The 15547-nt window shown below is 35.7% G+C and overlaps 2 protein-coding genes across 2 annotated transcripts; both read right to left on the bottom strand.

Moving 5' to 3' along the window:
* Positions 1 to 856: 856 nt before the first annotated feature.
* Positions 857 to 10184, bottom strand: LOC136275643 (uncharacterized). Its single transcript, XM_066085272.1, has 6 exons — positions 9969 to 10184; positions 7932 to 8090; positions 3551 to 3567; positions 3286 to 3454; positions 2753 to 2904; positions 857 to 1032 (listed from the first exon to the last, which is right to left on the bottom strand). The coding sequence occupies exons 1-6, from the start codon at positions 10182 to 10184 to the stop codon at positions 918 to 920; spliced, it is 828 nt and encodes a 275-aa protein (XP_065941344.1). The 3' UTR covers positions 857 to 917.
* Positions 10185 to 11712: 1528 nt separating this feature from the next.
* LOC117680627 (uncharacterized) lies at positions 11713 to 13310 on the bottom strand. Its single transcript, XM_066085296.1, has 5 exons — positions 13130 to 13310; positions 12767 to 12991; positions 12498 to 12669; positions 12301 to 12407; positions 11713 to 12106 (listed from the first exon to the last, which is right to left on the bottom strand). The coding sequence occupies exons 1-5, from the start codon at positions 13287 to 13289 to the stop codon at positions 11739 to 11741; spliced, it is 1032 nt and encodes a 343-aa protein (XP_065941368.1). The 5' UTR covers positions 13290 to 13310; the 3' UTR covers positions 11713 to 11738.
* Positions 13311 to 15547: the final 2237 nt, after the last annotated feature.

Genomic DNA, 15547 nt, shown 5'->3' with positions numbered 1-15547 from the left:
GAAAAAATGTGAAAACAATTCTATATGTTAATCTGCGAGGATGGGTTATTTCTGCACAACAGTGAACATCCTAAAATGATTACATTTATACATAGTCTTCATTACTATTACCGTAAATATGCAAGCCTTTAGTACCTTAATTGTGTATTTGAATTGTTTTTTAGATAAAAAAAAATGTATATGCATGTTTATCTGCGATAATTGGTTATTTACTTCTACACAGCAGTGAAAATTGTAACATAATTGTGTATTTGATATTAAATAGTTTGCAAATATGATATAAAACTGTTTTCTTTCCAAATGTGTTACAAAATAGTGATTACATAGTTATATTTATTAGTAATTCATTCCCATCTACGATTAAAAATAATAAATTGAATAGTAGTTGAACTTTAATGGTGTCTGTAAAGTAGTGTTTATCATGAAATACATCCCCAACCTCTATTAAAATCATTACTTGGTTGTATTTCAATAGTGGTTGCAAAGTGATTTTTCTAATGAAATACGTCCCCAACCACTATTGAAATAATTTATTTCAATAGTGGTTTTATTTCAATAGTGGTTGCAAGGTGATTTTTCTAATGAAATACATTCCCAACCACTATTGAAATAATTTATTTCAAGAGTGGTTTTATTTCAATAGTGGTTGCAACAATGGTATCGAACACCTCAAAACACATTCATATTCAGGCTAATGATTTATGTACAAATGTGTTACATATATTTACATTTTACAGGGTAGGTAAAAAATAATGTCTTTTTTAATTTAAAAAAAATACAAAACAAGTCAACAAAAAACCTGCAAGAATACAATAAAAAATACTAAAAGTAGATAAAAACTTATTTGATAAGTAGCAAGATGCATTTGGCTTGATCGATGGGCATTCTTTGAGAGATTCAGTACTGTGTGTGAGATTCTAGTAGTAGTCCGATATGTATGGCCGGAGGTCCTGATTGTCCCAGTACGGGCGACAGTAACTCTTGACTGGACTGTTTGCACTGTAGTTATTGGGAGAGCTACCATCCCTGCAACTAGAGAGAAATGTTCAGAATATTTAACAACTACATTTTACAAACATGAATACTATCAAAAGAATTAAAAGTTTTCATAAATTCAAAAACAGTAGATCTTACGATTTATTCATATTTGAACCTCCAAACAAAAACAGGTATGAATTGATTCAATCATTAAGTAAAATTTAGACATTGAAATTGATTTAACTTTATTTGAGAAAAAATTTTGAGCATAAGATGTGTATAGTACATATAAACTTCAAGTACAAATATCTACATCAAGTACAGATTTGTATAAAATCTACATCAGAACTAGCTGTTATCAATAATTCATATAAGCAGTATTATAATATATAAATATAAAAAATTGATTATAATAATGAATATTCATTACAAAACATCTAGTTAATCCATTCACAAATAACTTGTTAAAAGGGTATGTGCGTGGTCTAATTTCTGATTAATAAATGCTGTGACACATAATAACAATGGTTTAGATGTCAGAACTTAAAGAGATTTCCAATTGTTAATTAATATCCCATCAATCTTTGACCCCTGGTCCCTTTAAGTCAGAACAATAATTAACAATGGGGTAAAACTCAAATCCTTTATATCTAATGGGCAGTCTGGGATTTTGACACATTACATTGACCTCCCAATTGAAAATTATCAAAATTTCATGTATTAAGCAGCACTTAATGGTATAGATATCCACAAACATTCCAACACTAAGGATATTGAAGTCAAACTCCTATCCTTGGCATGCTTTTAGGAAGTTATGAATTTAAAAGGGAAAACGCATTCAAAATCTCATCGATAAACTAATATGTATCCACATTACAATCTTAGATCACTACATGTTCTACATAATACAGTAGTATACTATAGGTTTCCCCTTAGGTCCCCCAATGAAAGGGTTTAAATTCATTTCTCATACTTTGGAAATCAAGCTGAAAAGATTATTGAAGATGTACTCTTTAAAAGTGTGCAATATATCATTTTTCAAACTTCAAATTATTAATTGGAGATTGGAGAAACGGTGGTTAAGTAATAGTGTCAACTATAAAAATACATTCCAGAGAATTTAAATTTTTACCTCCCTTGATTAGCAAAATATAAGAAAATCAAATCAGCCAATGTACAGCTAGCTCAATGTAACGGCTCACACTGCTTCATACTCATGTACAGAATAGTAGCATGACTGACAAGGTGAGATTAGATGTACAGCTAACTCAATGTAAAGGCTCACACTGCTTCACGTGTTTCATACTCATGTACAGAATAGTAGCATGACTGACAAGGTGAGATTAGATGTACAGCTAACTCAATGTAAAGGCTCACACTGCTTCACGTGGTACATACTCATGTACAGAATAGTAGCATGACTGACAAGGTGAGATTAGATGAAATGAACCCAAACAAGTCCGACAGATGCTGGATTAATTATACCACTTGCCTAGGGGGCCTATTGAGTCTGTTACTCTACAAGTTAGCATCTGTAACAGCCAGGAAATACAAATATATCACATCAAGAAATGGTAGTTTTCCTCCAGATAATTTGAAAGTGATTCTTGACATATTTTGATATATGAATTGAATACAATTTATTACAGCAAATACATTTCTAATAGTAATTAGATGGCAGAAATGCATGCTTTTTTAATGATAATTATTGATCAATTCTGCATCAGTCCTTCAAGGTTATACAATAATTAAGTAATATGATGCACAAACTTACCCAAATGAGTTAGTTGACTTGTTGAGCTGATACTGCTCGGGGTCGGGTACATAGTCCGAGTCCATGGCAGAATGGGAGGGTTCCGGGGGGCTACAGATGTCTATCTGAGAGTTGGAGTAGGTCTCATCATTCAGGTCCATGATCATGTCTCCCTGTTATAAATGCTCTAGATATTACATGGCAGTCAGCAAAGGAGAGAGAGAGAGAGAGAGAGAGAGAGAGAGAGAGAGAGAGAGAGAGAGAGAGAGAGAGAGAGAGAGAGAGAGAGAGAGAGAGAGAGAGAGAGAGAATTGTCACAATAACTATGATTCAATGAAAAAAGCACACAAATCTCAATCGATAACTAATAGTTAGACAACCCAAGATATATTGCAACGAGTATGACATTTGTGGATGGCACATGTCTGGTTTATTTGAGGATAGGGCTGCTGGTTGTGAAATATGACTAAACAGGTAAGTTAGGTCTGATTTACCTGAGGAAAGGGCTGCTTGTTATGAGATATGATGGAATAGGTGTACTTGGTCTGATTTACCTGAGGAGATGGCTGCTGGTTGTGTGATATGACTGTACAGGTGAGCTGGGTTTGCTGGACAAACACGTTAGTTAGCTGGCTGGGAATATACCTTGGCATAGCAGGCTGCACGGGAGGCTGAGGCTGACTGGTCTGAAACACAGCGTTACTCTCCAATTTTAACCAACAACTATTTTTCACAAAAGGAACAACACATCAAGAATCATTTTTTTTTTATATAAGATATTCTTTATATTTGATATCTTAAATTAAGACGTGTTTATACCACTTTAAAACTGCACCCTGAAGAATTAAAAAAATTCATGGTACTCTTATGCAGTAAGAGTGATCTGCCCTTCCATAGTCAATTGCTTCAATATGTTCAATGCAAGAGAAAATAAAAATGAAAAAATTGAAAACACTTTCTTTAAATACCGTATTTTCGCGACGATAAGTCGGTATTTTTTTCCTCTGAAGCAGAGCACTCGACTGATCGTCTGATCGACTTGTCTAAGGCTTGAGGTCAGAAAATTGTGAAAAATAGTATTAAAAACCTTGGTTTTAATCATCTTGAGCTGGCTGTGTTATTGACGTTGTTGAATTCAATGTTCATCTTTAATTATTATCATTTTCACTCATCTGTTAACACTAGAGTACATATTAATAACAGTTATTGAACAATGGTGCATTGTCTTTAATCAATTAAAAGTTTTACCATTCCGTTTTTATAAACACATTGTCACATGATTCCATATATAACTATAGTGGAAAGATGATATTGCGCAGTAAAATTGAAACCAAACTTGGATGGAAAAAAATAGCAGTAGGTCCGGGGAATGTTTCAAAGTTTCATTATTTTATTAGTAAAGAGTTGTTAGTGGAAAGAATAAATAAGAAATATTTTATGGTCAAAATCAATCTTAAAATACGTAATCGGCAATTATCAACTCTATTGTTTATACGGTAGACTGATCCCGGTTGTGATAATAATCTTGCTAAGGATGACATCTCTACGGCATTTTCACTCCCTATGTACTTAAAGAGTACCGTTATAAGAGTGATTATAGTTCATTAATTAATTATTGTCCAATTCTTTATAAAAAAAATTTAGGAAACGTATGTATGTCGTTTATCGTCATTATCAAGTCGTACAAATGATCGATCTATTCTAACAGTGTCTCAGTAAAATAAAAGCGTGTAACTGTATTACTGGATACAAAGTAAACATGTTTCATCAAATCATAGTAATTGCTAAGCTTTCTGCACTTGAAATCCCCCTTTGAAGTCCGACACGAGACAGGTGCATGCCTCTGACACCGGAAATTGTTAAACAAACATTGACCACGCGCCGAGTCAACAGGTGGCTGGTTACGTAATGGCGAATACAAGGGCGATAGTCATAGTGGATAATTATTTCAATGCATGGGAATAAAATATTTCTGTCAAAGTAAGTTTAGTTTTGCATAACACGCGATATAAGGAATTGTTTACAATGCAAGCGACTTTGTAGATGTTGTCGGTATTTGAAAATATGATGCATAAGTATAAAGAGTAATTGTTTATAGCAAAAGATTTTTTGTTATTAACTGAAAAGTAATTTAAAAAATAAATTTAAAACGATAAACTTGTGCATTTTGATGTATAATTGATGCGTTTTTCTTTATGTTTTTGTTGATTTCATGATAATACAATTTCTTTTTTAATCATATATCATTGGATATTACATCTTTGGAATTTTATTATTATTAATTTTTAAGGGGTGGGGATGGAAAAGTGAGGGTCACTGATACTTTGTTGCTTTAAAAACTTTTCGATTCATTGATTTTAGTTTGTTGTGTACGTTCATTTTAAATAAAGCAAGTAATTTAACAAGTTTACTGCGGCCTACTACTTGTAATAATCAACCATGCATTTATAATCTTAGGCGTCCTTGCGCAAACTAAGTGGTCGACTTGGACAGTCTGTGATCAGACTTGTGACTAGGGAATCCAGTCCAGGGCCCGAAAATGCCCCCCCCCCTTCCGTCTCCGGGACTCCAGCCGCTCTGTTGTAGAAAGTCGTAGGTGTAATGAATTCAGCTGCAACATGAGAAGGGACATTGGTTTTCTTTATGAACCCTCACAGCAAACTCAATTCACAAAAGAACTTCAATGTTAACTTCAAATACTACTTTATGGTAACTTTAGCGATGTTGACCTGTACTTCTTCAAAGATGGCTCCTTCCCCGACCCTCCCATTGATGATTCTTCCTATCAGCTCGCTTGTTGGCTTCACAACACAATCTCGTACTTATATGCCGTCATCTTTTACATAAAAAGGGCATGGTTCTTCTTTCTTTTTTTTTTGAACATCCGTGATCATTAATATTTACCATGGAAAAGTATAAAGGAATAACAAAAAAAATATTTAATTTTTTTTATACTAATTGGTCTACTTGGACGGTCTATGATTGGAGCTCTGCCACAGGGATCCAGTCCGGGGCCCGAAAATGTCCTCCCAGGGCACAAGCTGCGGCGTATATGTTATAGAAAGTCGTAAATGTAATGAAGTCAGTATACGTTATAGAAAGTCGTAAATGTAATGAAGTCAGCTGCAACATGACAGGTAACATCATTGACAATTATTAGCCTTCACAGTAAGTTCATTTAAAAAAAAATCATCATTAACTTTAACGTAATATTTTTTGTATAAACTTTGCTATATCAGTTTCTCAATTATCAGTTTGAGATATATAAGGTACAAATTGAACAATATCATACATTCAAGGATTTATAAATGTCCTTTAAAATGATAGATGAAAGACAGTATGGAATGCTAAAATAAAAATGTATTTTAATACTCTGAATTTTGGAAAGGAAACAACATTGAGCTTTTTCGTTCTTTGCGAATTCGTTGAAGATACAAGCATTGAGTGGGAAACGTTAACCTTATCGCCAAACTCCGTGATAGCAATATCTTAAACGGTCCTTACTCATACATGCGGTAAATTATTTTAGATACAAGCGGAAAACTTTCAAATAGAATCTAAAACCAAAACGACCTCTTTTACGAAAAATTATATTGATTACTTGTACTTCGAGGGATATCACAGTCGGGAACCAAACTAAATCATTTCGTGGTCAATCACCAAAAATTAAAGAAGTTCCACTTTAACAACACGTAAATAAATCAACAAAATTGAAGTAAAATTGTGTAACGCAGTCCGAGCAATTATCCAATTTTTATGTAATTAATTAAATCAATTATCCAACCAGTAACTTCTTAATATCTAGGCAATGATCGCCCATAGGCGATTAATTCCCTCCTTTGGAATGAAATGTTCAATTTTTTGTTCACATTTTATGAATAGTTAAATCTCGATATAAATAAATAAAAATCAAAAAAATTCATAATAAACAATAAATTCAAAGAATATCACATTGTTGTCCAAACGGAGTCAGAAACGTACTGCACCGTATTAAATTATCGCTCTATAAATATAGTATATTGTCATCACTCCTAATGAGTGATCGGGTATAAACAATGGGGCATCACTCCTTATGAGTGACTGGGTATAAACAATTCTAATAGCACAGGTGACTGAACATAGGGAAAATGATAGGTTACTAATTTAGTAATAAATAATTGAGTAAAAAAAATAAGTCTGGAATTTTAAAGTGTTACAACTTCCCCCGCCTAAGAGTTTTGACTCAGCTCATACGTAACTAAAAAAAATTGCTTTAAAACAATTTTAAACAAAAATTTACAAACACATAATATACAATAATATACAAACATATGTTAAACAGTCAAATATTACAAGATATAATACAATGTTCACTCAATAACGTCCATATCACAGTTCGTTCAATATTTTTACATCCCGATTGTTGAATTCGGGACTTCTGTAAGTCTTCTGTCTTACGGATCCAATTGAGGGTCAGCTCAAACTTAGTGGTCACAAGTACAGTATTTCTTTCTCAAGCGGTTTTTATTAAGCATGATCGTATAGTTACAACAATTAAAAGCAGCTCAAAATATAACATTTTACTTGTGATGGACAGTTCTGACTAGTTCGGCCTATTTACGACGATCATGAGTGAACATTTATTGTTCAAAATTAAGGTTAATAGCTTTTTCCTAAATAAAGTAACAAAACCGTCAAAACTGCCAATCAAAGAGTATGGATGCAGGATTTGAGTCTCCGAGTCCTGGGTCTCCGAGTCCCCCACCTAGTATGAGGCATCACTTACTCATAATACGTTCATTCATACATGGCATAAAAGGTTACAAAGGTTAATATATAGAATACACAATACATGACTCAATATAAAGTACCAGAGGCATCGTTGCAGACACAGAATTGCCAAATATGTCACTTGTTGTTAAACTCTCAATTTGGATATTATTAAGCCCGTATTATGCACCTGGTTTCATAACATCATTTAGGAATACTACGCATTGCTACAAGAGTCACAGAGTTCATTCTGTTAATTATCATTAACACCATTCAGTGCGCAGTATCTAGGTACACATAAATGTCATAGTGACCATTATGTAATACTAGCAATTCAAGGTCACAGCATGTCTATCTGTTTACACTTCGGTCAGGATCTCCATAGTGATCTTGGACAAGTCAAGATTGTTAGGATCCACGTTGTCGGAATGAGAAATAATTGTATTTCTACGGTTTCCATCAGGCCGTCCGGATAGGTAGTCTCTGTCTTCACCATGGTTAGTGATATGATCGTAGTCGAGCTCGACGCATTCGATTGGGCAACTTCACTAGTGTCCATATCACTATCCTCGCGATCTGTACTCTCACTTGACAAGTCCATATCACTGTCCTGCAATAAGATTGCCCACGAAATCATCCACAACAGGTTTGTCGCGAATCAATCGTTCAAAAAATGGAGAGGTCACAGAAAAAGTGCCACGTGGTTGTGTTTCTGTTTCCATTTCTTCTAAAGCGTCTTCATCTGACGAGACATCTTCATATTCCAACTCGTCCAAAGAAATGTCAGTATACTGACTGTCCATCAACGTAATGTACACAGGTTTCTTCTACTCGGCGAATTCCTCTCGACTTATACCAGCTTTTTCGCACTTGGCAAGTTCTGACTTCGCACAGTCTATTGTGATTTTATGCACACTACAAATATGTCTTCGTAAATAAACATTCGGCTAAATGGTCTCTGGCAAAAACTACATTTTACAATTTTCACTGAAGATGTATGCTGCTCTCTGCAATGTTGATTCAAGGCACTAACTGATCAAAGTTGTATACAGCAAACATCACATACAGCCATCCGCGTAGAAAAAGAATTCAAAAGTGGTAAGTCTCTGAATCTGGCTGGTATCTTATGTACTCTTCCTCGTCTGGTCATCCTCACCTCGTCTTCTGATTGGTTGAAATCCTTAGTGGTCGGGGCCGGGGACTTGCTGTCTGGGGCGGGTGGTAAGTTCGCGGCATCTTCAAACGGTTAGGTCTACGTCCTCTGGCTGATGTGCGGCGATGCACAACGGATCTCCTCTGCAGCTGGTCACTTGTATATTCGGGGTCGCTTGTCGACGGGTACTATTTATTCCCTCGGTCGGCTTTATATTGTTGAAATGTACGACTATTGGCTTAGAGTTCTTTACAGTTTTATTTGCAACAAAGCATCACTAAGTCTTTTCACAACAATTCATGGTTCAGTCCGTTTTTTAACGAGTTTTGCTTTGATACCTTTAAGACTTGGGCGTTGATTTCTCCGCACTAAATCTCCAACTTCGTAATTTGTCTCACACACATTTCGGTCGTAGTAACTTTTTTGACAAACTGCATCATTTCCGGTTTCATCTCGCACAAATTGATATAGTTTTCTTAAAGAATTTTCCAATGTTCGCACATATTCAGAAGGTAGAGTATTATGACGTTCGTCATTCATGTGTCCAGTCACTAGTTCTACAGGTAGTTGCATTTCCTTAATGAATACCATTCTGTACGGAGTAATTCTTGTCGTGTCATGCACAGTACTATCATAAGCAAACACAACTCCATCAACGAATTTATCCCAGTCATTTTGATGTACAGATATATATTTAGATAGCACATCTTTAACAGTTCTGTTCAGTCTTTCTATCATTCCATAAGACTGAGGATGATATGCTGTTGTGCGCGTCTTGTTTTTTGTCACATTTTACGCAATTCTTAAAACAGACGGCTCTCAGACTGTACTCTTTGGTCTGAATGTAATTCCTGTGGGCAACCATAACTTTTTATCCATCCATGGAATATAGTATTTGCTACAGTCTCAGCTCCAATGTCTCGGAGTGGAAATATTTCACAAATGTACACAAATTCGTTATTTGTTTTCGGAAACGGGCCAATGATATCAATAGCTATTCTTTCGAATTTCACTCCTCTGAGATGAATTTTCTATTAACCTTTTTTCTTATTACTAGGATTTTTCCGCTCTTCTCAAATGTGACACAAAGAAACATGATCCTGTACACTTTTCCTGAAGTGAGGCCAATAATACTGACTCTTATTCACTTTATCTAGAGTTATTCTTACGCCCATATGTCCAGCGGTTTGGTGCATCATGAAACTTCAACATCACATTGTCTCTCAGAATTTTCGGCACATAAATTCTGAATCTCTCACAATCACTATCAATCCATTTAATACACAAAACATTGTTTTACTGTCAGTAATTCCCAACGCAAATATAGAAATTTACTTTCAAATCCAAATCCTGAAAATCTGGATCTTGTATCCATTTTAAGAATTTGCATATTTCCTTGTCGTTGAGTTGAGCTTCTCTGATGTTTTCTAATGTTAAGGACTCTTGGGGTTGTTTCTTTGGTCGCGCTCGCGATGGTCTGTTAGCAATGGTATCAACACTGTCGGAATTTATGGAATCATTAAACATGTTAGGAATGGGAAGTACCGGCATTTCGGAATTTTCATTCACGGTTAAAGTCCTTAAATCCCTAACATGGTGGTATGTTGGTCCCGAGTTCTCCTTTGTGATCAAGTTAACATTGTTTGCATGTAAGTTCTTGTGTTGTCATTCTACTTAGACTGTCAGCATTTCCATGATGTTTACCGGGTTTATGCTGAATTTTAAACACAAATGCAGCTAACTGCTGTAGCCATCTTGCGATCTGTTCATCTAGATCCTCGAATTTGTGAAACCACACTAATGATCCATGATTCGTTTTAAAGGGCTATTATCAAGGGTTTTAATCTTTTCAGAAAAAAACCAATATATGTTCCTTATTATGTAAACATTAATGATTGGCCCTAAAAATGCGACATTAGGGCCCAAATTATTTAACTAGACGATTCATTTCAAAGCTCCGACGATCGAAATCTCCAGTTAATTAGATAGGGTGTCACGTGGTGCCGTGACGTCATAGAAGCAATAAGCTCTGACTGCTGAACTAGTGATAGATGTGACTTCGTAAACTTTACGTGATTTATTTCTTTGATTAAACATGGAAAACGAGTTTCATGACATCGATGACATTCCTTTGAGGGTAGAAATTCAGCCGTATATGTTCGAACCCCCAGCGAGAGCCGAACCTACGGAAAATTCAGAAGAGAACAGCGAAACAAGTACTTCCGATGACGATGATGAAAGTCGACTTTTAAACACTATATGGTCAGTTGTTATACTTAATAAAGGTAGATAGAGTCATTTTATTGGTTATTTATTGAGTTTATTTGTGCAGAATATGTTCAAAACTTAATTATATGGTTACAAATTGGGGTATAATGTTATTTATTGGCGTAAAAACCAAAGATATTTAGTTGTGGATTTTCGAGGAATTTCTAACGGCATTTATATATCAGCTTAGAATTTATGTTTTTAAATAAAAGCAAAAACTATTCAAAAGTATTTCAAGATGTATCTCCGTTGTCATTACATGTACATGGCATACCGGTAATTTAAGCGACTTTGCTTATATACCATGTATACATATAGGCCTACATGTACATATTCATTTGTAAATATAACGTATAGATTAGTTTATTGACTTGTCACTTGTGCAATGCAAATTTGATTTCAATTAATACTAATTTGTGTGACAATTTTGAAGGTGTGAATGTGGACTCTGTGAGACATAACCACTGTACCAGAATGCATCTGTTGTGCAGAAATTCCTCTCATAGATGAGATCAGAGCAAGTAGTCAAATTGAGTGCATCACACAACACCAGACCTTCATTGACAACTGTCTGAATATCCGTGTGCTAGAAGTTAGCATGTACATGTACATCCAGTCTGAGGGTCCACTTGATGACAATGAGCCAATTAATGAGTAAGAGTTTCAGATGTTCATTTATTTTCTTTTGTAAGATATTCATTTATTTTTTCAAATTTTAAAATGAGATCAAACAAAACATCTACAAATGTAATGTACCAATACTGCATCAAAGTGATCACATCATTCACATATTTAACAATTGCAAAATGCTATTACAATAAGAATTTGATGAATAATTCAATAACAACTGTCTCTTTCAGGGTTTATAGACACATTGCCTACAGACGCTTTGTCCTCTGGATCTGGCATCGCCTGGGAAGAGGAAACCGCAAAATTATCCCAGCCTGTGTTGTAACCAAAATCTGCAGTGTCTTTCCCTCTGAGCAGTACACTGGCTTTCGGTATCCCCGACCAACTTGATCGCTGTCGTGCAAACCTGCTCCGTCGTGTTGCAACGAGTTGGTCTTTGTTATACGGCTCCCATTTTGAGGTCAACGATGGTGGTTGGTACCCCAGGAGTCTATCTGCATCCAGGCCTGCAGTCTGGTATGAAGGGAACTGCCTCCTCCGTTCAACAAGATTGATGCGCAAGATGTCGATGTATTCTACAATATCATGAGAATTACAGTAATCGACTTGTTTAAAATTTCACATGTATACATAAGAACTGTTATAGTCTTTTGTGTAATGCATTTTAAAATAAGCATAGAATACACTTTAGTAATATGATATTTGTTTAATAAACAATAATTATCATAAGTGATGGGTGTCTCAATGGGTTTTGCAACAGGATGGTCACCTCTTTTGTCCTTTGGATAACAAATCTGCCACTTAGCAGCCCCAGCTCTGGTCATGGCTTGATGGCGACTTCCATTTTCATTAAAGTGAAGTGCTGCTACACACAACCTGAAATAAAATAGTTAGAGTAAGATATGTTGAATTTAATTGTTTTTCAGAGACACTTGATATAATAGTTTACTTGCTGAATAATCTTACCTAGCCATCATAGCTGGATAAAAGAAGTGGGTGTTCTTGGGAGCAAAACTTTTTACCACACTGTGGTAAACTTCCAATCCATAGGTCTGATGTAGTGGTGACAGCTTTGGTATATCTCGCATCAGATAGTTACTATCAACAACATCACGGAACAGCTTATGAGCTCTAGAACCTGCGGTAAATGAGATAAATCAGAAAAATATTAATTTTGAACTATTATCTGAAAAATACTGTATATACATTTATTTATCATCAGTATCTAAAATTACCTTCTTTGATCCATAACCTGTCCTCCTCCAACACTCCGTGCTCACAGTGTTCATGCTTGTTGGTGACATGTTCCGTAAGCGAAGACCACTTCTGCTCCTTCAAGTACCCATCTTCACCACAAGAAGCTGCAACCCAATAGCAATGGTTGACCGAGCTTTTAATCCAGGGGCGGATGTCTGCACAGTCCCTTTTCTCAGAAGCAGCCTCCAACTTCTTTGAAATACCTAGATAAAAATAAACTATTTAATAATTATTTTAAATTATCACTTACAAATATTGTATCTTAGACTAAATATCTTATTTTAATGCCACATAACTTTTTTTTGCACATTATTCATAGATAGATCTAAAATTGTACCTACCTTTAGCTACATGCCAAACATCAAAGTAATGGCGTTTGTCTGGATGTTCTGTGCGCATGAATTTTCCGACCATCCCGTGCCTGTCAGTAATGATGTTGTCAATCTGGAGGCCTGCATCTTCAAGTTGCTGAATTCCCCTCTTCAGACCCTCCAACTCCATGTGTACAGAGCTTTTGACTTCATTGCTCTAAAATTTGTGTAAAAAGTCTTATATTTTTGCTTTTGTTCAGGATATATTTACATGTAGGAAAAGAGTTTTGTTTTTATTGTTTGTTTTTTTACAATTTTTACAATTACTTACAAAAACTTTTCAATGAAGTATTAAAGTTTTAAATTAAAAGTTAAACATTTGAAAACATAAATATACCTGAACTAACTGAAAATCCAAAATTTTCCCCGTCTCCAAATCCATCAAAGTGTAGGATCCATATTTTGCTGAATAAATAGGGGAATCACATCTTGCATCACCACCTAATGTTAACCTTTGACCTTGGTATTCTTGAAGCAGGGTTTCCAAATGGTAATCCCATGTAAAGATACAAGATTAAATGACATATGCAGATTGGATCCTACTAAATGTTGAGGTTGACATCATCTGCAGTTTCAGGTGTCTGGAACAGTCGAAGACACTTTGCGGCATTTGACCCACTGAACACAATGGCTCCAGCAACAAAAATGTTAGACCATGGCATCCCATTCAAACACTGTTGGCTCTCCCACTCACAAACATGTCCACAGGTGCATTGTGATCTTGTCCCTACCATAGTTCCCCTTGTAAAATTCAATGACGACATGCATGGAGTGCCACAAATCCCACATTTTTCAAGAAGCTTGGCCAGACAGGACTCAGCAACCAGGAACTGCCGCTCTTTCTCTGGATGAACAGCAGTGCGTAGAGGGATCCCGTTTTCATAGACCTGATCTTCGCTTTCTTCGTCCTCCTCTTCAAAGGGATCATAGTTTGAGTCAGCCTGGTCCTTATCTTCTTCAACATCACTCTGGGTATCCTCATCCAAGATGAATTGGTTAGCTTCCTGTTTGGGCTCTGCTAATGGGACCAATCCAGCAGCTTCCCAGAGTAACATTCCATCAAATACACTTGAGCACTGCACACCCTTCGACACTGTTATACCGTTTTTATCTGTCATTGAAACAAAGGGGGTGGGCAACCTATATGACAATAAAACATGAAAGGATCTCGAAAAATATAATTTGTCAGACATCAATAACCTCTTATGTGAGAGAGAGAGAGAGAGAGAGAGAGAGAGAGAGAGAGAGAGAGAGAGAGAGAGAGAGAGAGAGAGAGTACTCAATATAATATTTATATTTTTATTTGTAATAATGATTTTATTGTCATTTGCATCATTTATAAAACAATTCCAGAATCGCGTTTGAGTTCCAGTTCGCTTGATAAAATGAAGTTTATATGTAATGATAAGAGAAAATGGCCGACTTTAAAATGTCACCATTTGCCTGTTTGCTGCCTGAGTATAAGTAATCATATATTACGTTTTTAAATTGGATTTTTCAAAATGAATATGTTAATATATTTTTAAATCATAAGATATAAAAGAGAGACTTACATAAGGCTTGTTGCGTTTAGCAAATGCTCCTCGAGTCTGTGGTGGTAGGACGAGAGGCGCAGCTTGTACACGAAGGGGCACGTCGGGAACTGCATTCCCTTTTCAGTCTAATTCTGGCATTTGCGTATCCAAGTCGCCCTAATACATTGGGGTCTCTTTCTAGTTGGTCCGTAGAAAAATGTTTGGAGCACAAACGACTGTGGTTTTTTGGCACAAACTTATCTCGTCGACAGAATATCGTCCATCTTTTCCTTATCGCCGAATCTTTGGGGAAGCTGAAAAAGCTCACCCCACATCCTTTTTTATGCACACTAGCACAACCAAAGGCAGCACAGAAAGGCATGGTGGCTATTAATCCGATAACGGGTCAACTGTATCACGGCGTGTGGCTAATTATCTTATATGATGATCTAATCACTACCCTTTAAATGCAAATTCACGTCCAAGTAAACAATGTTTGAAATGTTTGACAAAAAATACAAGTGCTAATATTTCCTTGCGAGTCACACAGTTATTTCTCTCTGCAGTTGACAATGTTCGGCTTCCACAGGCGATCACTCTTTCCTGTCCGTTTTGAATCTGAGATAACACTGCTCCTATAGTATTATTCTTGTATCCGTATCCAATATAAAAGTTCCTCCACTGACGTCTGGATATCACAAGCTTAGATTTTAACAACATAAAGGCTTCGTCACATTCCAGCGTCCACATCCATTTTTTATTTATTTTTACTGGTTAGGTCATGGTAACATTTGACTATTTTTGCAAAGTCTTTAATGAATCGCCGATAATGAGACGCAAGTCCTAGGAAATATCTAAGTTCACTTGTATTTGT

Source organism: Magallana gigas, chromosome 5 (assembly GCF_963853765.1).
Source record: "Magallana gigas chromosome 5, xbMagGiga1.1, whole genome shotgun sequence".
NCBI classification, from domain to species: domain Eukaryota; kingdom Metazoa; phylum Mollusca; class Bivalvia; order Ostreida; family Ostreidae; genus Magallana; species Magallana gigas.
Note: the sequence above shows the minus strand (reverse complement) of the source record. Positions and strands in the feature narration are given on the sequence as shown.